The 26163-nt window shown below is 43.9% G+C and overlaps 3 protein-coding genes across 3 annotated transcripts; all 3 read left to right on the forward strand.

Annotated features, from left to right (window-relative positions):
• Positions 1-5878: 5878 nt before the first annotated feature.
• LOC118769100 (zinc finger protein 354B-like) lies at positions 5879-8786 on the forward strand. Its single transcript, XM_036516113.1, has 2 exons — positions 5879-8135; positions 8773-8786. The coding sequence occupies exons 1-2, from the start codon at positions 6056-6058 to the stop codon at positions 8784-8786; spliced, it is 2094 nt and encodes a 697-aa protein (XP_036372006.1). The 5' UTR covers positions 5879-6055.
• A 4377-nt stretch (positions 8787-13163) lies between these two features.
• LOC118769028 (zinc finger protein 629-like) lies at positions 13164-17319 on the forward strand. Its single transcript, XM_036516034.1, has 5 exons — positions 13164-13185; positions 14364-14532; positions 15373-15488; positions 15938-16081; positions 16500-17319. Exons 2-5 carry the CDS (start codon positions 14403-14405, stop codon positions 17295-17297), a joined length of 1188 nt encoding a protein of 395 aa, XP_036371927.1. The 5' UTR covers positions 13164-13185; positions 14364-14402; the 3' UTR covers positions 17298-17319.
• A 6041-nt stretch (positions 17320-23360) lies between these two features.
• LOC118769101 (zinc finger protein 696-like) lies at positions 23361-25340 on the forward strand (the record flags this gene model as incomplete). Its single annotated transcript, XM_036516114.1, has 3 exons — positions 23361-23397; positions 23776-24092; positions 24189-25340. Coding segments are annotated over 3 exons (1506 nt in total), but the record flags the coding sequence as incomplete, so codon positions are not given.
• Between the last annotated feature and the right edge of the window lie 823 nt (positions 25341-26163).

Consider the following 26163-nt stretch of genomic DNA (forward strand, 5'->3'; position numbering starts at 1 on the left):
GCGAGAGAGAGTGAATGTGTGTTGTGTTACTTGTATGTGATGAAATTTTAGTTTTTCTTTATGTAAAACATCTTGTTTTATCACAAGTTTGTAAATGGTGAAATATGAAAAATATTTTTATGTGTTGTTTTATGCATGTTTATGGTTATGATTTCAGGAGGGTTGTCATAGTGGCATTTTTATGTATGTTGACCACACATCAAGAGAAAGAACAGATATTGATAATTCATACATGAAATCTGTACACAACCATGTTTTCTGTAGTAAATAATTACTTTATATTGGTGAGCACTGATTGGTGAGTGAATAATTTAGCAATTAGCACTTTCTGACCACTTTGCACACCCACCAGACATAAATGCAATCAGTTAAAATGTTAAAGTCGTCCTTGTGCATGGAGTTGTATGGTTTCTTAAACTTTGCAGTCAATGGTGTTTGTTTGGCATACATTTGAAAGTTAAAATTGAGTCTCAGCATAATTCCGTTTGTGTGGAATTGAGTGACCTAAGGAATGACCCATTAGCTTGCAATATTGGTTATCCAGCATTAGAAATAGTCATATATGTAAGCGCCATGGACACAGAGAATGTAAGGTCCGTCTGGAATTTTGGTCTGCTTTTCCGCAAAACTCTCACTAGGCGATCACGGTGTTACTGACATTTTTAGGGAAAAATTGCTTACATGTGCTTTGAATGTAGATGGTGTATGGAAAATGTAATATATGTTTTCACTTTGAAGAAAACTTGTATTTTGTTTTTTGACATTGACATTAGTAAACGACTCTGTAACTACAGTATGTGTCCCATCTACATTTTTCTAGCAAAACTAAAATAGACTATGTGATTGATAAAGCTGGCATGGAATGAGCCAGTTGGGGAAAAAAATGGATTTTTAGGAACATAAAATATAAGTGATGAGTGATTTGTTTCTTGTTTGTTCAAAGGTTCCAGTTCAGAAGCTGGTTCCTCTCAGAGGGGCTATGGAAGAAATTGAGACGAAGGTGAAGACAGGGGACGGAGAGGACTTGGAGCGCGGTGAAGGCTGTGTGACGTTTGAGGACAGCGGGCAGAGAATGGGTAACGAGGCTGAAGCACAGGAAAATGATGGGCTGAGAACAGAAGCTGTCGAGATTCCAGGTTTAAGTGTGACATCAGCAGAAGCAGTGGATGCTCCAGAAGCCGGAAGGCTAGTTTCTGAACAGAAAACGATTTCTGAACAGAAAACGATTTCTCTTCCTTCAGTCAGACATTCTCAAGAAGTTGGAAGGGAATTAGAACAAAGTGTCTTGAAGAGTGGAGCTCCTCTGGAGGACAACGGAGTAGAAGTGTTAAATATGAAACTGGAGGGGTTAAAACGGTCCCCTGACAAACAGACTCCTTCAGATGCATCTGGTGATGATCACAAGTTAGCTGATGAGAATGGAGGAAGCCATTGTCCCACTATGTCAGATTTAGGGTTATCAGTAGGGCTATCATATATTGTAAAGTCAGCCTTTGACACTCTACACCAGCACGATGCTGGAGAGAGGCTCTCTAACGAGTCAGATACCCACCTATCAGAACAGGAAAATGCATGTGCAGTCTCTCCTGTTTTGTGCACTGGTGATCTCTCATTTGAGGGGAACATAAAAAGGGCTGCTGAAATCCACCCAACAGCTACACTTTTGCAAACTTCCTTGGAAGAATCCGGCCTTGGGGAAACCAAAGACAGACGTACAGGAGATGAGAAGGGAGAGGATGCAGACAAAACGTCAGAGGCACCAATGCTAACAGGGCCTCCTGCTAACACTGTTCCACATACTTCTGTGGAGACCAGATTTGGCAAAGCTGACCACCTGCCAGAAAGTAAGTCAGAAATGAATTTAGCAGGTGTAGAGAAAAAATATCAAGAGCTTCTCCCTGTCAGTTTTCAGCCAGCTGAACTGAAATACCCTGAGTCTGAGTTCTCTGCTCCTTCAGAAGTTAAACAAATCAAAGACGATCTCAGAGACTTTTACCTCTCTTCTCATACATTCTCCAAATGTACGCAGTCCAACACTGAAACATCATTGCCAAGAGTGATGACAGAACTCACAGCTGGTGAGGGGTCACTTGAACCCGAAATCAAACAAAGTCGCAAAATGGCTCACCCAATAAAGAAGGACGAAAAGAAAAGTGTTCCATTAGTGGAACACACTATTATATATTCTCCAGAACAGGGCACCGTACAATCCCATGAGTGTGCACTGGATAATTCAGATTCAAAAGACCAGCAGAATGTTGCCACTGAGAACACACCTGCAGGACCATTTGACCACAAAAAGAAAAGGAAAACTTGCAGGGCAAACAGAGAAATGGGAGGTAAATCACTTCAAATGTCAAGCATAGAAGAAGCTGTACAGGTAGAACGAAGTAAGACAGTCCTGGATTCTGATGTGTCTCCAGTCCAACCCTCTCAAAAAGCTGAAAAAGAAACACCACCTTCATTCCCAACGGATGCAATTCCCACAGATGTAAATCGCAAAAATGAGTCTGGAATATCACAAAACAATTTAACAAATATTTTAACAGGGGAAACGGCAGCAACAGGAGTGCCTGACTACAGTTCTTCTGGAAAGGAGGCTGCAGAGATATCTTGTCAACCATTAACTGGTGAAAAAGTTTTAGAAACTGTACATTGTTTTGAGAAATGGAAGGGAAAAGGACAGAAACAAAAACAGACTTCAGAAATATCTGTTGAACAGAGTGTTGAAGTTGAAGCACCACGGTGTTCCCAGTCGGTCAAACCAGAAACTGATAATGGTCTAGTAACTCCAAAACAAGGTCACGAAATGCTGACTGAAGCCACAGTATTGAGTCAGAAAATGGTGAGTTATCAGACACAAAGTAAAACGGCTATGAGAAAAGAAATGGTAGGGGCTAATTTGGAGGTGGTAGCGTATAGTGAAGCAGGAGAAGGCCTTGCAGGACTCAAATATTCATCAACTGAGAATATTAATCACTGTAATTCCCTAGTGCACAAAGTGAAAAAAGGCAGTAAAAAAGTAAAAAGGCTAGAATTATCCCCTTCGGAAACCCGAGTAACAAGGCACAGCCTGGCGAGCAGTGTCACTGCAGTAGAGAAAATCAAAAGCCGTCTCGAACATAACCTTGACCAGGCCGTTATGCTAGTGCCATCAAGTCCCACTGATTCTCTTCTCTCAAAGCGAAGCAAATCCCAGTCTCCCCCGGAATTTTTATCTCCAGAGGTCTCCGGTGAATTAAAACACAGTGCTTTTGTTGAACAAAAGCCTCGTAAAAGAGGTAGACCTCCAAAGGTGAAAACTGAATCTCGAGAACTGATTGTTAAAGATGAAGGAGGTCAAGAACCGATTCTGACAGTCCGTGAAGATGAGTCAGGGGGCATTGCTGTGAACCCACACAATCTTACGTGCCTCAAACCACGTAAGCGCGGTCGTCCTAGGAAAAAAGTACAAACAAAAAAAACAGACATTACCCAAGAAAGTGTGCCATTAACTGATAATACCAGTGATTTCTCTTTTGAGGAGCAGAACAGCATTGTTTCCCAACAAGCTCTTGTGACACCTTTAGATCATAATACAGATTCCGAAGGAACATTCATCCTGTCAAATGACAATCATGTCAAGGAGCACAGGAAAAAAGAAATCACATCCAGAATCTCCCCTGAAAAGACAGCTGAGACTGCAGGACAGAGTGTGGACATTAAGATTCCAGATTCCATTGATAGCCTTGTGTTTTCACCCCAAGCTGGGTGTGAAATGATTAGTAATTGCGCACAAGTAGAAGAGGAAGCACAGGGCAAAAAGAAGGAAATTGATATAAGAGAGGAAACAGTAGAGGCTACATCAATGGTGGGAGAGAATAAAAATGCATGTAAACTCACCACAGTTGAAAAAATGGAAGATTGTTGTACACATGACCTTGATCAGGTGTCCTTAGTTGCTACATCCTCTCCCACCAATCCCCCTGTTGTTCCAAAGAGGACAGTTTCCCCATCTCCAACTGCAGTGTCGAGTCCAAATGAATGCAAGCTCAGGGATTTGGTAGAACAAAAGCCACGCAAAAGAGGGAGACCTCAAAAGATAAAACCAGAATCTCAAGATGTGGGTGTTAAAGATGAAGGAGGACAAGAACCAATTCTGACTGTCCGTGAAGATGAGTCAGGGGGCATTGATGCAAACCCACATAATCTTACATGCCTCAAACCACGTAAGCGCGGTCGTCCTAGGAAAAAAGTAATTAAAAAAACAGACGATACCCAAGAAAGTGTGCCATTAACTGTTAATACCAGTGATTACTCTTTTGAGGAGCAGAACAGAATTGTTTCCCAACAAACTCTTGTGACACCTTTAGATAAGACAGATTCCGAAGGAACATTCATCCCGTCTAATGACAATCATGTCAAGGAGCACAGGAAAAAAGAAATCACATCCAGAATCTCCCCTGAAAAGACAGCTGAGACTGCAGGACAGAGTGTGGACATTAAGATCCCAGCTTCCATTGATAGCCTTGTGTTTTCACCCCAAGCTGGGTGTGAAATGATTAGTAATTGCACACAAGTAGAAGAGGAAGCACAGGGCAAAAAGAAGGAAATTGAAATAAGAGAGGAAACAGTAGAGGCTACATCAATGGTGGGAGAGAATAAAAATGCATGTAAACTCACCACAGTTGAAAAAATGGAAGATTGTTGTACACATGACCTTGATCAGGTGTCCTTAGTTGCCACATCCTCTCCCACCAATCCCCCTGTTGTTCCAAAGAGGACAGTTTCCCCATCTCCAACTGCAGTGTCGAGTCCAGATGAATGCAAGCTCGGGGATTTGGTAGAACAAAAGCCACGCAAAAGAGGGAGACCTCAAAAGATAAAACCAGAATCTCAAGATGTGGGTGTTAAAGATGAAGGAGGTCAAGAGCTAAGGTTGACTGTCCGTGAAGATGAGGCAATAAACATTGCTGCAAACCCAAACAATCTTTTGGGCCACACACCACGCAAACGCGGTCGTCCTAGGAAAGTCATCCCAGAAAAGGAGGCAGATGACACCCAGAAAAGTGTGCCATTAGCTGGTAATGCTACTAGTTACTCTGGCGAAGAGCAGGAAAATAAAGCGGTGAAGGGAGAGACGATAGTCACTACATCATTGGTGGAACAGCAAGGGAAGTCACCGGAAGCCCTTACAGGACTTGAAGCTGGTCAGCCTGTCACAGAATTGAAAAGAAGGAGAGGCCGACCTTTAAAGAAAAAGACACTTAAAAAAGTGTCAGAACATTTGCCACATACAGAGGGACAGAAGTCAGATGGCGTGGGCGTATCTGCTGTTAGTCAACTGGAAAATAGCACAAAACCTCAGGACCTTCTTGCCCTCCAACCTAATATATGCAAAGTACAGGAGGAAAGAAAACAGGTTAAACCTGCCTTATGTCCCTCAGTGACCCACTTAAGAAGGTACAGTCGAGCATGCAAAGTCACATCAGTTGAAAAAATGGAAGACCGGCTTGCAAATAACCTGGATCAGACCGTTTTGCCAACAAAGTCAGGTCCCACTGACCCCTGTCTTTTTCCGAAGAAAAACATTTCCCCATCTCCAGCAGTCTCAGCTGTACACAATGTGTTGCAAACAAGTGAGTCTGTTGAAAGAGAGCGCCACAAGCAAGGGAGGCCTCCAAAGAAGAAAACGGAGTCCCAAGAAGTGAATGTTAAAGATGTAGGAGGCCAGGAACCAATGGTAATAGTCCAGGAGGATGAGACGGAGGAGAAACCTTATAGCCCAGCAGCTGGCCTGAGTGCACCAACCCCAAACATTTCTGTGTCCAGTAAGGCTCGGAAACGTGGCCGTCCTAAGAAACGAGTATTAAAGACAAAGGCTGGCAACAGTCAGGAAAATGTGCCGTTTGTTCAAGAACAGGGCAACAGTGTTTCCCAGCAAACTCTTGTACCATCCTCAGAAATAAATACGGAAACAGAAAGGCATTCTGAAACTTCCATCTCCATTGAAGAAAATGCAAAGGTGCACACGGAACAAATAGGCATCTCCGGAATCTCACCCGAAGAGTTAAGGATGACAGAAAGTAAAGCAGACTTGAATATTTCATATCCCACCAATAACCTTGTAACTTCACAGCAAGATGGATGTGAAATGGCTGGCACATTTGCAGAAGAAGGTAAAAGAGGACAGACTGGTAGGAATGAGAGGATGGAAGAAGTAAAAGGCGAAATGATCGAGGCCACATTGGGAGTGGGACAGCACACGGAGGCGCAGGAAGAGGCATCAGCAACAAGTTGGATTGTAGTCAAACGAAAGAAGAAAGCTAGAAGACTTAAGAAAAAGACATTTAAAAAACCAGCAAAACAGATAGCGTTTGCAGTGGACCAGGGGTCAAATAGCATGGATGGTAATCAACTGGAAAATAACACAGTAATTCAGGATATTTTTTCCCATCAATCTCAAAGAAGCACAGAAAAGAAAGTACGCAAGAAGGCAAAGCTAGCAACCCTCCTGACAACCTTAAGAAGGTACAGTCGAGCATGCAAAGTGACCCCAGACTACACAGTTAGTAAAATAAAAGAATATCATGCACATAACCTTGATATGCTTGCCTCGTCAGATCCTGTTGATCCTCCTCTACCTTCTGTTCAGGTGCAAACAAAACAAGATGCTGAAGTGTCATTAGAGTTGGAAAAATCCTCAGAAACAGTTGGATCTCTTTCCTCAGATAGCAATAACAAAAGGAAACTTGACACCAGTATTGTGGTAAAAAGTACTGCCCCACTCAATACCTCGCCTTCATTAGATACTCCAGTGACTCCTTTTCAGGAGATTCTGACTGAATCTGGAGTATTAAGTCCGAACAAAAAGCCTCGGAAAGTAAGTGTGAGGAGGAGGCACACAAGGAAGAGGTTCAGGCAAAATGACAGACAAAAAGAAAAGGCAGCTCTTTGGAATAAACAGGTTAATGCAGGGATGGAGGAACTGTCATCCATAATCAAAGATGTTCAAGCAGAAAAATCAGTCATTGAAGTGATAGAGCCACACCTTTCTGATGCATGCTCAACACAGGTGTCATTTCTTAAATTAGCTGTCACCCAAGAAGCTAAAAGTAAGCAGGGGGAGGAGACTGGAGAGTTGTTTGAAGATGCTGAAGAAGGACAAGGAAGCAAACTTGAGCAAGGATCCGTGGAAACGGTAACAGCGGAGCTAAATTCAACCACTCAGCCCTCAAAACTCCAGGTGCCTGGAATACCACTCAAGAAGGGGCAGTGTCCTACAAAGTGCCGTTTCTGTGGGCGTTCCTTTCGTCACATCTCAGCCTATATCATCCACCGGCGCATCCATACTGGTGAGAAGCCTTACAGGTGCCAGGAGTGTGGCAAGAGCTTTGCACAGCTCTCTGACCTTAAGGCCCACAGGAATGTCCACAGGCCGTCTGGTTGTTTTCAGTGTCCATTTTGTACCAGCAGGTTCTCCCACAGAGATGAACTGCTCGCTCATATTCTGATCCATGCTGACTCAAACCAGCAAAGTCGGAATAGTGAGTCAGGGAGTGATGGTGCAAGAACTAAGACCCAGAACAGTACTGATCTTTCTGGCTTCACCTCATCTCTAAAAGACCGTGAACTCCTCGTATGCCTTAGCTGTGGAAAGAGTTTTAGCCATAGTGGTGCACTCAAAGTCCACATGCGTATCCATAGAAGAGAGAAACCCTTTTCCTGTAAAGTCTGTGGGAAAGCTTTCCGCCAAGCCAGTAGTCTCAGTGATCATGAGAAAACGCATTGGCAAGTTCAGCCTTATGCCTGCTCAGTGTGTTGGAAAGGGTTTAGTCAGCTTGCAGAGCTGAAAACTCACTCCCGTACACATACAGGGGAGAAACCTTATTGCTGTGCACTTTGTGGAGATGCCTTCCACCAGCTATCATTCCTTCGTTCACACCAGGCATCAAAAGTTTGTTTGACCAAAGAAGTAGGAGGAGATGCTGATAAGAGTATTATTGAGGACTTTTTGGTGCTGCAAGGACTGGATGGGCACATAAACCCTCCAGTGGCATATGAGTGTCAGATCTGCTGCACGAGCTACAATCTCCAGTCTGAGTACAGCAGTCACCTGCTCACGCATAGTGATGTTCAGACAGACTCTAGTGATGGTAATGGCCAGCAGTGTAACCAGAGCTCTGACAATGATGCCAATCGCCAAATTTGCAGCAGATCAAACGGAGAGGAGGCACATGACATATCGCTTTCTCAACTCTCTGCGACGTCTCAGAATCAAAATAACCTGTCATCCCAGGCCGCAGACCAACAGGAAGCATTACCCCCCAACAATCAACATTCACGGTGCGAAGTACTTCTGCCAGCTCAGTCTCAAACTGCTAAGCAGTCTTCAAATTCCCAGTCACAAAGCCCTCTACAAAGCACCTCTACTCAGCTGCTCATGCCAAAGACTTCCCATCCCTCATGTCAAGACTCTGGGCAGATTACACCCTGTAAGAGATACATTTGCCCCCGGTGTGGTCAACTTTTTAAGCAGGCGAAAAGACTTAAATCTCACGTGCTGTCCCATAATCCCTGTAACAGTTACAAATGCAGCCGCTGTGGCAAGGTTTTGGAAAACTGGAACAAATACTGGTTGCATCAACGAGTCCACCGACAAAAAGAGAGTTGCTTCTGTTGTGCTCAGTGTGGTGAAAACTTTCTCTTTCCTGGACTATACAAGGAACACATGCTGGAGCATACAAAGCAGAAACCTTATGCTTGTCCCCTTTGTCCTGAAACTTTTCCCAGTGAACAAGACTTGAAGGATCATCAGCGAGATGACCATGAGCTTTGTAAATCCCATAAGTGCTGTATTTGTGGAAAGGGTTTCACCGATCTAACGAAATTTGAAAGGCACAATCTCCGACACAGAGGCGTTCGTCCACGCAGGTGTGTGCAAAGGACTCGCACCAAATCACACAGCTTTCCACTCCCTGAAACACCAGCTGAACCCCTTATGTTAGCCTACCGATGTGGGGAATGTCATGCCAGCTTTAAAAGTTTGGACTTACTTCGCACACATCACCTCTGTCACCCTGCTGGGGACAGGGATCCTCAGAGCAGTGCAGAGATTGACAGCACGGTCTCAGGTTCACCTCTACCAAGAGCAGAGCACTTAAACCAAGTGCAGCCTCAACCCGCACCTCCACCCACACACATACCAACTCCTGCACCAGCACTTAGCCCAGCTCCCACCCCAGAGTGCGATGGCTTATATGACTATCCACACCCAGACACGCTATACGTTTACCCCACCCCATCAACCTCATTTCCTCCCCCTATCCTTCCTTCCCCTCCCAGAGCGCTGTATTCCTCAAAATCCTCCCAAATGGACAGCGGCAGCACTCTTCCCTTGTTACGCTTCAAAGCTCCCAGGTCTTACTCAGTTTCTGTGCGTAAGGACCAAAATAACCTCATACGTCTCCATCCCCTGCCTAAACAGACACGCTCAACTCAGGGCGTGTCGCAATACGCTGCTGTCCCGGTTTCAAGACCTCATCCTGTGAAATGGCAAACTCGGACCCAAATTGGCAGATTTGCCCAGCTGTCAACCAATAGATTCTCCATGCATAATCCCCAGAGTCAAGTTTCTCTTAACCGTCAGTTGATGGGACATGATGGGAAATCCGAGGCTGAGGTGTCCAGAGAGACATCATCCTTGGTCAAGCTCAAGAAGAAAGACGATGCACAGGAGGGTGTCGAGTGTGCAGAGTGTGGGACAAAATTTAGCGTTGTTTCGGAGTTGTATGAACATTATATACAACATGCCAGAGGAGAGCTGTAAGGGGTTAGAAAGAACAAAATCAAACACATTTATAAACTATAAAGACACATTTTGGGAATGGGTATTTCCTGTTGCTTTTTCCCCTTTATACAACTGTTTTGTTGGAAGCACCTTACGAATTGCAGGGAGGCATGAAGAACTCCTGGCCGACGTGCCCCACACTGTCCTTGGCAAAAAAAAAAAAACAGTAAAACCAATTTGTACTGCTGCTGTGGGATCCTGTCATTGTCAGCAACATTTCTGATTTTGAACCTGGGCCACAGGGCTCAACCTGCGTTCAAAGCTAATGCCTTCCAACTGAGACACTCGGGACCCTGGGTATGGGAATGTTTTTGAGGATTATCAACAGTGTGCTGGTTCTGCACATTACAGCATGTTTTTACATGGCTGTCATACAAAGGAATGGGTGGTGAGCACAAAGAATACCTCAGTGAATGTGATTCTGTGATTGTATTGGAAAATACATTAGATGAATAGTTTGATGTTTGAAGAGTTTTCACACTGCAGGGTAAATAAGGTGTAGTAGTGTGCTAATCAGCAATGTTCGTTCATAGACTGACATCTATGTGAACACAAAATGATGTTGTTTACCTTGCCGAAAGGGCATGTTTCCAGTAAAAAGACACTGTATTTTTTCCAGTATCTACTTCTCACATGACAGTATCTGATTGTATTTTTGGTTCTCACTGAAAATTCAGCTGCCTTTTCAAATTGAGTGGAATCTCAATTATCAATCATTTCTCATGGGGACCTATAAAATAATTTTTATTGATTATTACAGGCATAAAATTGTAAGGAGAAGAAATGTTCAACCAGTGAGTCAGTCATGAATGTTTACCTTTGAAAACTGATGCAATAGAACAGCATTTCAATCTAGTTATTCCCCTCAACTGTGTAAATGTGAAGCCAATTCAGGAACCTACAGTTGTTTGAAATTTACAGGTTGTCCAAATGTATATAGAAGTGCTATTATGTAAATCAACTTGTTGTAGTTAAAAGTATCTACATAATATAATTAAACTACAGTTATAGTACAGATGTATAAAATTCATCTGTAATGTAATTGTAGTTTAATTGTAGTTAAAAGTACATGTAGATGTAGAATTGCTTGTGTGTAAAGTGGACATCTCTAACTGTTTTGAGAGGTTAGATATTTTATTTTTAGGAAATATTAAAGAGTGTTCTCACTGACTGTATATGTTGTGAAAAGGTTTGGAGAATGAGGTTACAGTATGTTGGTCATAACATTTCAGAATGTTCTTACTGCACAAAAAGGGGTGAAGATGCGTGAAAGATTTATTAGAGAGAGAGAAAAGTGCTTGTTCTGAAACCAAGAATACACTGTGGTGATTTCTTGTCAAACGCACCTGTTTTTTATATTTTTACTGTTCTCATTTTAGGGAAGATGTTAAAAGTTTATAAAAGTGAAAGCATTTAATGAAAAGTAGAGGACCCTCAGAACTGCTTCCTTGCACTGTCAGCAGCACAAGACATGTCATCTGAACATACAAAAAAAATTCTGTCACCATTTTCATTATAGTGTTGTAGAGCATGCAACCTTGTTTCAGATATTGTTAAATGGGCAATATCCATAATTATAATTGTAGTGCAATATCCATAATTATTAAAAATAGCTGTATTCATGAAACTTGAATCATAGCTTGTCAATCTCTCATGAATGCTGTAAAGTCATTCCTTTATTCCTTCCACTTTCAGTATCCAGGCCATTTATCGCTCTGCAGAGTGATACACTGCATTATTCCCGGTCAGGGTGAGCATTTCTGGATCTGTTTTTCCCAATGGGTTGTGGTGATGGAGTTTTTGTTTAGGTGGCAAGTCTCAGCAGCTTCTGGGAAGTGTAGTTCTGGAGTGGTGGCCATTTTCCTCTCACGTCATGCCAGAACCTAAGATTATGAGGATGCAGTGCATGGAGTTTTCTGTTTTATGGTAACATTTTACTTGTGATAGGGGTATATTTTTTGTACAGTATTTTTAGCCAATATATGTTCTCACTATTTTCCCCCTCCATGTCTAAGTTCTGTTGCTGTAAACAATTTGTATAGCAATACTCCAATAAAAAAGAGGAAAAACACTTTGATGCTTTACTCTGGTGTCAGTCTGGTGCATGTATTGTGAAAATGAGTACAAATGCTGTGCAGAAATGTATGGAATGTTCAAGAGTGCCACTAAATCAGACATTTACAATATTTCATGTTTTGACATAGGTGTTTTGTACTGTATTTGAGCTGTATTTGCAGTAGTTTCAAATTGAATTTAAAAAGTGTGGTGATATGTCCTTTTCTTGCTAATATTCAATTAGCTACTGAAGATTTCTTGTCAAAGTGTCTGAAACATTGTTCATTTTTTTATTACATTCACAGCTTGCCCTGCCAGACTGGTTAGATTTCATGTTTAAATAGAATTTTGATTGATTATGACTGAAATTATTCATAGTTTCTTTTTTTCAGAAATCAGAATGACTGATAATTTCATTGATTGACATGTTAGTAGCTTTTTAGCTACTAACTATGTGCATTACCATGAATCTAAAATGTACCAGTGAAACCACAAATATTTTCCTCATTGCATGTGATCAGCATAGATGCTGATTTATTTTTTTTCCACCCTTCCATCATTCCAATTTCATTTTTTACCCAATTGATTTGTATAGCCATATGTCTGGGCTGGTTTTTCTTTTAGAAGTATCTGCATTGTGGCATATCCCAAACCTTTGTGAACCACCCCCTGGACTATGAAAAAAATATTTAGCAAGATGAACTGAGCTGCAATATTAACAAAAAGGTAGCTCACCGAACACTCGGGTATACTGTAATGTTTGGAACAATTAAAGCAAATGGAAGATATGACTATCCCCATCAGAACTGTCGATGTTCATATCCTCATTTATGATCCGAGACCCAGAGAGGGTCAACTCCTTCCCCCAGCAACGTATTTAATATTTTGACTATATGAACATAGACTTTATTTTGTGGAATCTTATTTCACACATGTTGATATGCCGAGGTGCTATGGTAAAAACTTTTCCAAAAAACAATAATATGCTGAATTCCTTAATACTGCAGCAGCGTGTTACCCAATGGCGCGTTGAGGAGCTCAGACATGCTGGCCAAAACATGGCACTCAGGATTCAGCAGCAAAGAGTGAATTAGCGAGTTGACGTCAGGAGACGGGGAAAAAAATAACTGACCAGAGCGCCACAGTTCAGGCTGCAAGTTATTTTGTAGTTTCTTACTTGCACTCGTCATTGTGTAGTCTGTGTTTCCGACACCTGTATCGACTAGGCAGACACGCTGGCCCTCGTCACGTGACACAGGTCAATTGACAGCAAGTGGCTTCACTACAACGGATGGACTGAGGTAGGCAACGACTGTAAATTTTCCTTGTTTTCCTATGCCTTCATGCAAGTTGACTTACTGCCGTATCGTTTCACAAAACCACAGCAATGCAAACAAGATACTGCAACGCAACAGCGCGTAGATCGGACTTGCGCTCATTAAATTCCCATTTCTGATGTGAAAACGTTTTCTTTTTTAGCTTGCAGGCTAGCTAGCGACAAGCTAGCTAAGGTTAGCTGCACATCTCCTTTTGTCAAATCGCTCATTTCGTCTGACTCTAGCCTCTAGCCAGCTACAGAAAATATCACATTAAGTTTCAAAACAAACGATGCTGAACTGGCTCAGAAATGTGCTCTGTGTATGTAGTATTTAAACAATAAAACGCCTGCAAAGCACATGGCATCTCCTTACTAGGTATCTGCATGCAAGTTAACCATAAATGCCAAGTCTAGCGAGACAGTCTACCTAGCTTGTGAGCTGATGTAGCTCCTGTCCGTTAACATTTGAAAGAACCGTTCTGTGCTCAAGCAAGACGAGGCCTAGGTCTGAATTTGAGGCCCGAGACTGTGTTGTTTAAAGTGATAGCCAACTAATTAACTATATGAAAAGTATATTGGTAGGACTATCTGTCTGGTTAGCTAGATAGACTGGACCAATTTGGTTAGAGGGACGTGTTAACGAGCTACAGTATGTGGCTACTCGTATTGACTTTGCTAACTGGCTAGCTAGTCACACTTCTGTTGTAAGTGGTTAACGTTAGCTACCTTACAAACTGGTCACAGGCGTAGTTTTCTGGTATAGCTAGAGTAGCTAGCTCGGTTGTTAAATGGACCCTAGCTGGGAGCACTGTGGTAGCCTTCAAACGGGTTTGCGCCGGCTAGGTAGTTAGCATCCATGGTTTCAGATAGATCGAATAAAAAGTTTTCAGATTACCGCCTCAGCATATAAGCAATAGCCTATAACTAACCAGTAATTATGGGAATAATGTAATTAAGCTTGAAACCATAAAATATTCTCTCGGGGGCATGCAAGATAACGTTAGCTGTAATGTCCATTTCAAGAAAAAAAAAAGAAAAAACTCCTGATTGAGAAAAGACTGATCGTGACTACCTGATACTTAATGGTAGATATACAGTATTCGGATACTAACTAGCTAACGTTAGCTAATACAGTCCCTTATTTTATTTGTCATTTCACAGTGTGTTAGTGGTAGTGTATGGGCTGTTTTTACGCTCATAATGGACCTAAGCATGGTGAAGGTGGAGCAGGTGGTGGTTCGGGAGGGGACGGGGGAGAGCACCGTGGAGATGGCCTCTGACAAGCCGATCATCATGAAAGATCCTCCAGCCTCGTCCTTCATTCAGCCCTGTAAGTAAAGCTTCTGTGCACTTCGTCATATGTGATTATTTAATGTAAAAACTATTAATGCGACGGCTTATTTGTACACTGGTGCCTGCAAGAAAAGAATGTAGTGCCAAAAAGCAATCGTTCAGTATTCATGCATGTAGACACTTAAATGAGTTGCTGAATACGTCTGCGATTATACCTTCAGCGGTGCCCAATTTTTAAATTAGGTCTTAGGTCTGAATTCTGAGCTCACTTTCTAGCTGTTACTGCAGTTGGGTTTTTTCTCGTTTGCCAGTACTTTCTTATAGCATTTTATAATGGTTAATTTCATTTAAAATTGATTGTCATTGAGCAATCATTATCCCTACTTAGCGTTGTCCGACATTTGTAATTTTATTCAGCCATTCAAAATGAGCAACTGCTTTTATGAGATTAATTCATGTTTTTCCTTTCTTATCAGATGTTCCAATAATTGCATTGTCAATTAAGGACTAATTAAAATGCATTAAACTATACAACAAACGCCGGGACAATCGATCTTCCTCAGTGACAGTAATAAGTGTTCATTAATTGCTGTCAGCAGTGTAACCAGTGCCATTTCTTTGTAGTTAGCGGAAAAACTGGTTTGTTCAGCGCCTCTGTCACAGTGCTGGCTAACTGTCTTAAGGGACAAAACAGTGAATGTAAATTATGGTTGGCTATGATCAAAATCCCGTAAACTGAACCAGCAACTATTAGTATGTGCAAGTACATGCAATCATACAGGTTACAGTAAGTAGGCTTCCACAAAACCTGAATGTTTGTTTTTTTTTTTTTTCCTCTTGTTTGAGAAATAAGGTGATGCATCCTCTCATTTCACAGATCAGCATGACAGCCTGCAGTGTTTCCAGTGCTTTATCACCTTCTGTAACTCCAAAGCCAAGGAGAGGCACATGAAAAAGAGCCACCGGGAGGAATACAAGCAGCAGCTGCAGCAGGTACAGCACAGTGGAACAAAATGCTGGGTTACGGCACGCAGTACCTAAGCTACGTCGCACCTCTGAACGCCGCGTCATTCTCTGATGTTAACTTGTGCTAGGGATTGAATGGTGTTATGCTCACACTCACTGGTCTGTGAGTGTTGTTAGCCTGGTCCGACACTGCTGCTTATTTAACTTGAATATATACACTTATGTTCTATTGTGCTGGAAGTTGCTCTGAATAAGAGCGTCTGAGAAATGCATGTAATTTAATGTCTTACTTTATAGTGGTGTATGTATTTAATTCCTGACCGTCTCTGTCAAACCATACCACAGTCATTGCTGTGTCATTATAGTCATACTGCTGTATGTGACAGAGACACTAATGGTGTACACATAATAGGAACGTCCTTCTCTGATACTTGCATTCCGTTTTTCTTTCTTTTTGTTTTTTTTTTTTTGTGCAGAGCGACACACTTTTCACCTGCTATGTGTGCGACCGGACCTTCCCTTCCTCAGAGGAGCTGACTGAACATCAGGCCACCCACAACAAAGAGGACAAGCCCTTCAAGTGCCCACACTGCCAAGAAAGCTTCCGCACCTTCTCTGAGGTGAAACGAGCGCGGGGCAGGGGGGTTTGGGGGATAGAGACACCAGTGAGTGCCTGTCTGACCACATTCTTTTCTGTGGAAGGTAGCACAGAGACAGCGAGGCAGAGAAAGAGGCAGAGAGAGAGAGAATGTACTTGACAGAGGGAGGGACGAGGGGGGTTCTCATGGTGAGGTGAGGTATTGACAGCCTCCATTGGAAAATGTCACTGAAAAGCAAAATTGACTTGGTCAGCCTTGTCTTGCTGAGAATTCCTGACAGGAAGGAATAGTTAATGTTATGGTGGACTTCACTGGCATTGTTTTGTGCCTTTCCTGTGCCTGTATTGATTCATTCGTTAATTCGTTCATTCACTAAGGCTCAGTAAATCAGTCTTCTCCCTGCCTTATTCCCGCCTCTGTCTCACATCGTCTCCTCCAGCTCACGTCCCACCGGCGGCAGGTCTGCCCAGAGAGGCAGTGCGTGTGCCGGGACTGTGGGGAGGCCTTCAGGGGCATCAATCTCCTGCGCAACCACCGCGCCATCCACCACCCGCCACACCCGGAGGCCAACGTGGGCCAGGAGGAGGACGAGACCAAGACCCACCGCTGCGGCAAGTGCGGCCGCGGGTTTGAGACGGAGGCCGAGCTCCTGCAGCACCAGGAGAAGCACGCCGGGGACCAGCACTGTAACGGCAACGCCCCCGCCAAGAGACGGGGACGCCCGCCCAAGACGGCCGAGCCCGCCGACGTGGAGCAGGCTGGGAAACGGAAGAAGAAGGCAGAAGGGGAAGCGGAACCCGGGGCGGTCGACCAGACGGAGGAGGAAGCGCCGGCGCCCGGGGAGAAGGGGAGCACGGGGGGCCGACGGGGGCGGCCTCCCAAATCAGCCCAGAAAGCCGATCCCACCCCGGGCGGGCGCAAGGGTGGCAGCCCCCAGGCCCGCCAGCACCCATGCCCCGAGTGCGAGGTGTCGTTCTCGGCTGCGGCCCAGCTCAGAGCCCACAAAAAAGAGAAGCACGGCCGGCCACCCCCTCCGCGCAAGGCCCACCCCTGCAAAGAGTGTGAGGAGAGCTTCGCCCGGCCGGAGCAGCTGGAGGCCCACACCTCCCGCGCGCATGGTGCGGGTCGATATACCTGCCCCACCTGCGGCAAGAGCTTCGGCAGGGAGAACAGTCTGAAGGCGCACCGCCAGACTCACACGGAGGAGGGAGAAGCAGCAGAAGGGGGCAAGAGATAATTTGGAAAAGGGGTGGGGGGGTAGTTCCAACAGGGACAGAGATATAAATAAATAAGGAGTTCTGCTTTTCAGCATCCTGGTTCCAAAAAACAGTTGGCTGGGATTTTTTTTTTTTTTTTTTACATAAATGTATTTGAATGCGGTTAAAAACTAGGAAACTGGAATTTTGAAGTGTTAGAGTTGTTGTTTTAGAATGTGAGGCTGAATTTGGGGTTTTGGAGGAGTTTTATATTGAGATGTTAAGCTGAAGTGGCTTTAGACTACATTAGCTGGTTGATGGGAATTGTTCTTTTTAAGAGTGTTGCTTTGCATTGGCGGATTATTTTGAAGTGGGTTATGAGGTGTTTTATGTGTCTTCATAAATCTCAGTGTTTCAGAGCCTGCAAATGGGCTTCTAATTTTAATAGATTTTTTTGTACCGAGTGGCATTAAAATATAATGCATTGGCTAATGCATGATGATTTTGGCTCCAGTTTTTACTTAGAAAGAACAAAGGTCTGATTGATTTATTCCCGGGGAACTGCACATTATACTCAATGTGTTAATGTTCAAACCCATTATGAAGTCAGAGTGGGTCAAAAAACCTGGGGTAGGCCATTTTTTCTTTAAATTAGGTCAATATCTCATTTATCCTTCATTTCCTGGTAGGAATGCTAGCACGTAGACGTGTGACGTAGACATTACAAGTGTGTTTATTTCTCTCACATTCATATATATATAAAAAAAAAAAGATTTCACTAATTATTTATAAATATACACTTCTGAGGAAATACTGGAGACAAAATTATCTGTTGTGTTTCTAATGCCTCTCAGTTCATTTTTAATTTAAATGTGTATTATGTTTGTATGTTGTTTTCATATTCATTTTAGTTCACAGAGTTGATCCTGAAGATGAAGTTCGCTGCATACATGGAACATTGAATTTTTGTATGGGCGTTAAACAGAAAAAAAAATCTGTGTTTGTGCATTAATCATGTGGTGCTGTAGCATGTCACTGGGCCTCAGAGTATTTTTTAAAAAGCCATTTACAATTTTTCTAACGAATCACAGTGGACAGACTATGTAAAATGGAGGTTCTGTCAGTTTTGGGAAAGGATTATGTTAAATTGTGTGTGTGACTGAGCAAATTGTTTAATTAACCAAATCAGGTTGCAAGTGGAAGCTTTCCTTGATTCCTAATCTTGTTTGTAATTACTGGTTTTTTTGTTTTTAAATGGTAGGTGAAAATGTATAATTTTATAATTATGTAGGGATATCCAAGAAAAACTGGATAACCGACAAAAAAAAAAAGATTATTTGGAGAAATTTTGTCTTGGTACTCCATCTAATACATGACTAAAAACGTTCTGTCCTATGATGGAAAAATTGGGTCAAGTGAAAAATAAGGGTTATTTATTATTTATTTCTAGTTATTCATTAAAAAACTGGCTACTGCCGAGGAGTCATTTTGAAATGCATGTTTAATCTCATCAGTAACAAACGACACATTTTGTGTACTGTTTTTATATATTATATATATGTATATCTATATTGGTAGAATTTATGTAAATGTTCCCTTTGATCGCTGATCTGTTCCTGTCTCCCTCTGTCTTCCCAGCAGTAGTCAGTGTTTAGACCAACACTGCTGCCGAGTGGAAAGAGATACGAACTGCATGATTATCTGAAAAGTCTGTGCATCTTTTAAAAATTGCCTCCCTAATCGTCTCTCTCAAACCTATCATTCATACAGTGAAATTGTAGCTTTAAAAAATTCAGGGCATTCTTCCATGGAAATAACAGTCAACATTTTTTTTTTTTTTTTTTTTTTATGAACCTCCAAACTCAACATGTAATCTGTGACTCTCAAATTTGAGCAGATCATAATGTTTAGCTCTGGATAGCAAAGTCTAGGTTTTACTAGTTCATACAGGTGAGTGCTAGACCGCATACGCTAGCGCTAACCGGTATGCATTCACAACGCCTTACTCTCATGATGCTATCACCACTATTTTTTTTTTGTTGCAGTTGTTTTGCTTTTGTTTTGGATAACAGGGAAAAGGGAAAAAGCAGCAAGTCATTCTCAAAATGTCAACTAAGTGTTCTTCATCCTTTTTTTTTTTTCATTTTTATTATTATTATTACTGTAACACACCTCACTGTAAGTAGGTCGTTGGACACTCCCAACATGTTTTTAGAGAAAGCAGTCTTTTCCTCAGTGGACTGCTACGGAATAAAACCTTTGTTTGCTTGTTGAAAAACCAATTTGGTCTCTTTTTCCTGTCACATGCTATATGCCCTTGTGTACCATGGAGGAATAACGTATGTTATGTTAGTAGGCAAAGCTCTAACAGTCACTTCTCAATTGTGGCAGTAGAAAACTCTACATGATCTACTTGTTAACTGGTTGCATGAACAGAGCAATATTTTATACAAAAGAATCTAGAACTGAGCCCCACCTCCATTTGGAAATTCAAGGTTACTGTCTTAAACATGCCTGTCAAGAGCTAATATAATTAGCTTTTGGAATTTCTGTACAGTTCTCTTAAATGTCCCTATTCATCTACAGCAGTACAGTACTACTGTGATGGAAGTCGCTCTGGATAAGAGCGTCTGCTAACTGCATGTAATGTACTGTACATTAGTAATAATCGGTCATGCCCTTATGTGACTCTGTCGTATGGGTGAGTGGCCATGCTGGCAGGTCTCTTATAGTCTGTATAGATACTATAGTTTTTTATCAAAAAGTGCAGACACAATTTCATCCTTGTGCACATTTCTAAGATAGATATTGAGAGATGATTTAGTGTCTTAATCTGATTTGACTGCTTCTAAAAACTTGGAGGATTTCAAATTGGCTAGCGGGCATTCAAACACGTACACACATTTATTGTTACTTTTATGAATTTGCCCAAAAATGAATATTGCAATCCCAGACAAAGAAGGCTTAACTCATCTATATAAATTGTAATTATCATTTTGTACTCTGGCAAGTGATTGGACGAGTAAGTACTGTTCTGCAGTCAAGGCGGGAAACACTTTTAATTGAAAAACTTTTTTATCTTGGAACAACTGTACGCAGTATTGTGGCGTTAACCCCGTCCTTGAGGTAACTGCCACTTGAAACAAGCACACAGTAGGATATTGCAAAGGGAGATGCCAGCAGCAGATCCATTGTCACATTCGGGTCACTATCAGTCCACATTGACCGCAGGCAGCAGCAGTGTGGCATAGTGGTAAGGAGCAGGGCTGAGAGGTTGCTGGTTCGATTCCCCGCTGTTTTGCCCTTGAGCAAGGTACTTAACCCACAATTGCCTCAGTAAATATTCAGCTGTATAAATGGATAACATGTAAGAATGATAACCTATAAGTAAGTCTGGATGAGGGCGTCCTCTGAATGACAATAACGTAATGGATTTGTATGCTGGCGTTCATCAGGTAACCGAGTAACGCAGTGCTGACATGAGAGAGGAAAGATATCGCTGCTAGAATTTCCATTCCAGGAAGCTTGTGTAACAAACACCAGCGACCCTGCCCTCAAAAATGCGATATCGACCCAATGGTCACCCCCTCATGTAACACAGTCTGAAATGTGCTTGAACTCACTCTCATCATTCTCATCTCATCCAAAGGATTGGAGTGTACAGGCTGATGCTGTGTGTAATTACTGGTTGCTTGGCCTGTAGAACAGCCATGCTAAGACCAAGCTGTTTTTAGTTGTTAAAATGTTGCACAGATGGAGATATGGGTACAAGGACATAATTTTGGCCAGTTTCTGGGGCAAGACTGTCCCCCAGATTGAAATTAATTCTCTTGGTGAAAAATGTAGTGTTGGTGAAGAATAACCCTGCCATTAGTCTTTGTAGCATGTACGTTGGGGACCAGAGGAACAGCTGGGAAGTCATTAGGCAATGACGGGAAAGCCTTAAGGATCAAGGTGTTGGTTGAACCCTCCGCCCCCACCTAAGAAGTACTACATGTTGTGCGCTAAGGATGTACAGCTGTCCTGGAGTTTTGAGTGCAGAAGGAGGTCGGCTCGCACGATGGCGTCGGTACACCCTGCCGCCTCTGACTCGGGCCAGCTGGTGAAGCAGAACCGCACAAGAAGCGTTTCACACACAGGAGGAACCAGGTTGGGAGACAGGCTGAGGGAGTCTTTCTTATTGTAGTTATTTATCTCATGCATTGCAATACGCCCTGGGTTCTGATGCCTGCCAAAATGACTATTTTGCATAATCATTTATTTCTTTTGGTAAGCGTTACTCATTTGTCTAGCAGACGTCCTTATCCAGGTTAAGCACTTTTGCTTAAGGGTGTAACAGTTGCACCCACATATAGGCTTCAAATCTACAGCCTAAGCTGTTACTTGACACAGAAGTCACAGCGATATTTAAATTTTGTTTGATACATGTTTACATCACAAAGGTATGGAACGTCTGCTTTTTTGTTGCAGAGACTGCATGTCTGATCACCTCTTTGGATCAGGGCTCGTCTTGTATTACGGAACAATGGCAATACGAATATATTCCCTGCTTCTGTTGTATGTGCATATATGGTGGTGCATTTTCTTGTTTCAAATATTCATGTTTCGAAATATGAAATTAAAAGCAAAGCAAATGAAAACTACGACCGCACACATGCATGAATACATGCATAACCAGGTATCTTGGGATATTAATACTAATCATCATAACCATAATTGTCACGATCATTATGAGAATTATAACGGACTGAGGTGTGCAGGATAATTAACAGGATAAGCTAAGAACGCCTATACTGTAAACCAGCGTTTGCCAGTGGTTCCGGGGATGTTTGTTGTTCTGTACCTATTTGCGAGGGGCGGCCGTGTGGAAGCGCAGGCAATGAGACCTCAACAGTCATATGACAATAAGAGGCCCGGAAATAAATTGTCACACAATCGTGGTGAAATTTAGGGGCGGGAAGGAAGATTAGATTGCTTACAGTGATTTCAGCCTCCTTTAAACAAGATGTGTTATGCATAAACATTTGCCATTTTTTATCAGCGATGTAACAGATGTAAAATAAATATTTCTTACGGCAATGGGTAGGAGGACGGGTTTTTTTCCTAAAAGATAAAAACAGACCATTTGTTATTGCCCGATTCTTCTGTCTTTGTGTGCGCAGTTTTCGTATTTAATGCTTTTTTTTTCGTTTTGTTTTGTTTTCGGCGGAGCACATATTCCGTGGAATATTGTCCTTCTCGGCGACGGAATCTGCACGTGTGGTCATTTCAAATGGACAAAGATAGATCCCGTGTAACCGTAAGTACGGACAACGTTAAATGTAAAACCTAAAATAACAGAGGTCAATAGCTACATGGAAGGTTTTTCAGCTTACGTTTGTGCGGATAGACCACAACCGACCGCCTGAGACGAAAAGCTTTTCTGAACTGTAATGGTTTTATCGAGGTTGACGCGACTTGAGCTAAAGAGGAAAATGATCATAATTGCTGCATATGTCATATGTCTGCGTCTGGAAAAGTAGTTCAGTACTCCGTGTATAAAAAAACAACAACATATAAATGAAATCATAGATAATCACCCACATAAGTGTTTTATCAGCCTGCACTTGACACATTTTGTAATACAGTATTATAGCGTCAATTTCCACTACTAAATTGAAGAATAGAGTCACAGGCACACGTACAGTTAGAAAGTGATACTCACACTCATTGATGCTTGGTCCAAAGTATACATACCATTCAAGTTACACATACTAGTTCTTTAAAAATAAATTATTCTCTAATTTCTGTCAATCTGCTTCTCTCCCCTTGTCTGCCCATTATTTCTTCCATCTAGTTGTTTCTGTCTCTGGCCCCTGGACACCCATCCCTCAGTCTGGCTGTCCAAACAGGAGATGCACCAGTTTGGTGAGCCGATGGCTAGCCATTCAGTGAAGGACAGTGTCCAGCAGGAGGCGCTCTGCTCCACCAGGGAGGCCACGGGGCACAAAAGCGTGGGGCACAAAGCTGCCCCCGCCGCCCCTGCTGTCCCGTCCAGACCTCCGCAGATCAAGCTCCCGCCAAACTACAGCCTCCAGCTCCAGCCCGAGCCCAGGGAGCAAGGCAGAGAGGAGGGGCTCAGCTGCAGCTGTGGACAGCCATGTAAGTGGGGATGGGGAAGGGAGGAGGGGAGGAAAGGATAAATGAAGGAGAGAGAGGGAGAGAGGGGCAAGGAGAGCAATGGTAGCATGAGATGGTGGTAAAGGGAGAAAAGGTATTTTACAGCTGTTGGCGTGAAGGTGGCATCTCAAACTGTGTTATTGCAGTTTCATCATCCTGTTATTAGAGTTTAATGCATGTATTGTTTTTAAATGAATACGTTCCTCCTTCTCTTCTCCTCCTTTCTTGATGTACCCGCTTCTGTCCTGAAACTGTACTCTCACCTGTCTTTGTCATCTCCACTTAAATAACACCATTGTTCTATTATGTAATTCTGCTGATCCCCTTTCTCTCATTTCTCTGCGTGTGTCCCCTGTATAGACCAGCAACATGCCCGTGCCGGCCCTGGCTGCCCTCTGTCTCCCTCCTTTCACACCTTCCTGTCCTTAAAGCCCAGAGAGGGAACCACCTCTTCACGAGCCAAGCCGCCCCAGTCTGATCGGAACTGCTTGTCCAAGGACTCCAGCGCTGGCCCTGTCGATCTGGGTCTGGGTCTCGGGCTGGTCATGTCGCTGGAGGAAGCGGCCAGCGACCCGACCTGCCCGTTCATCCCCCAGCCCGGGCAGCGGCTTTCCAAGCAGCGCGGCCGGGACTCTGAGGTCCAGTCCCCGGTCAGCGTCCAGGACAGCCCGCCACAGGTACACACCGTCCCCTGCCTCTGCTTCCAAACCCGCGCTCAATTTCTGTGTCACAATCAAAGCAGCCCTCCTGAGACCACCCCTCCCCCACCCCAGTCCCCCGCCCCCTTCCCCTGCCTCTCTTGCCACCGCACCTTCCAGACCTGCGCCCAGCTCCTGAGGCACCAGCAGAGCCACGGCCAGCAGGAGGGTGTCACGCAGCACCTGTGCATGCACTGCGCCGCCTCCTTCCCCCGCCCCTCCCTGCTGCTGCAGCACCAGCGCTCCCAGCACGCCTCCAAGCCCTGTGGCTTCCTGTGCACCGAGTGCGGCCGGGCCTTCAACTCCCACAGCAACCTGCGCATCCACCTCAACGTGCACACCGGCGCCCGGCCCTACGCCTGCGACGACTGCGGCAAAAGCTTCAGCCAGTCGGGGGCGCTGCGGGTCCACCGCCGCATCCACACCGGGGAGCGTCCGTACACCTGCACCTACTGCGGGCGCGGCTTCTCCAACCTGGCCGGCCTGCGGGCCCATGAGCGCACGCACACGGGCGAGAAGCCGTACCCCTGCCCGCAGTGCGGCAAGTGCTTCACCCAGTCCGGGGCGCTCAAGATCCACACGCGCATCCACACCGGCGAGCGGCCCTTCATCTGCGGGCACTGCGGCAAGGGCTTCTCCAGCCACTCCGGCATCCGCTTCCACCATCGGACGGTGCACGGGGTCGCCCTCAAGGCCAGCGTGGGCAAAGGCACGGGTGCGCAGCCCGGCTCGAGTCCTGGCACCAGTCCATCAGCTGTTTCCGCCATTGGTCCCTGTGCTGGAGCCAGTCTCGGTCCCCTCACCAACTCTAAACTGAGTCCCCCCACCACTGTCTACCCAAATGCTAATACCTCCGTCAGTCCCGGAACCAACCCTAAAGCTGGTAACAGCCCCAGTATGGATGTAGCCTCTACGTCTTTTTCCGGCCCCGCCTCGCCGTCCGGATCCAGTTCGGACCTCAGAACCGGCAGGAAAGCCCTGCCTAAGGCTGGGGGGGACTCTCAGAACTCCGGGTTGGACCTGACCCTGGGCTCGGCAGAGAGGGAGAGGAGGATGCTGCTGGGTGAGAGGGAGGACTATAGGGGGCAGGGTCAGGACGCGCCCCCCAGGAACGGACACCGCGTGCCAGAGAGACACCCTACCCAGGGGGCCGAAACAGGGGGAGAGGGAGGGGTGCACGACAAGGAGAGGGTAGAGGGGGAGATCGTGGACAGCTTGCTCCAATGAAAGCACATGTGGGAGGGAAGGAGGAGACTGAGAGGGTTAAGAAGGGAGAAAATATGTCACACCACAGTGAAAAATTAGAGATGCAGGAAGTACCAGCATGGAAAAGGAAAGGAACATCATAGGGGGCGGGCCACTGGGTCTGAGGAACAGGTGATGGAGAGGATGAGAATGGTAAGAGGAAGAGGCATAGACCACACAGAGAAGGACACGGTGAGCCTTATAACTCTGAAAGTGTCCCATAACCACACCCTTTAGAGCCAGGTATTGTACCTTAGAACAAGCACTTTAAAACAGGGGATGCAAAGAAACTATTGTGAAAGCGTATTGTGTGGAAGTTATGGCAAAAAGAAAAAACACGTTTAGTGTAGATAATGGATATGTTTTTGCTTGGCCTCTGTACAATATTTTTGGATGACAATAATAACCCATAATCTATATTAATGGTAGCTAGGATCAGATTATTTAAATCTGGATGAATTTTTCTATTGGAGTAATGAATCAGATATTGCTCTAAGTTACTTCAACAATAGACAATTTCCCCTTCGCTACCTACCGGGGATTTGACCCCACAACCTCTCGGCAGGTGTTTTTAACCACATCCCCATATGACTACATCATTAAAATGGTGCCAGTCCTACTGCTTCAAGCTCATCTGTGATGTGCTCTACAAGACAGTAAGTTTGTTTTAGAAACACGTTTTAGAAATGATTCTTTGTCATCACTGATGTAAAATGCACAGTATTATTTGAAAAAGAAACCACACATGTATTGGTATAATGTATAACATTATCATATTGTACTTTGCACTCTGCTATCCTGGTAA

Source organism: Megalops cyprinoides, chromosome 21, assembly GCF_013368585.1.
Source record: "Megalops cyprinoides isolate fMegCyp1 chromosome 21, fMegCyp1.pri, whole genome shotgun sequence".
NCBI lineage: Eukaryota > Metazoa > Chordata > Actinopteri > Elopiformes > Megalopidae > Megalops > Megalops cyprinoides.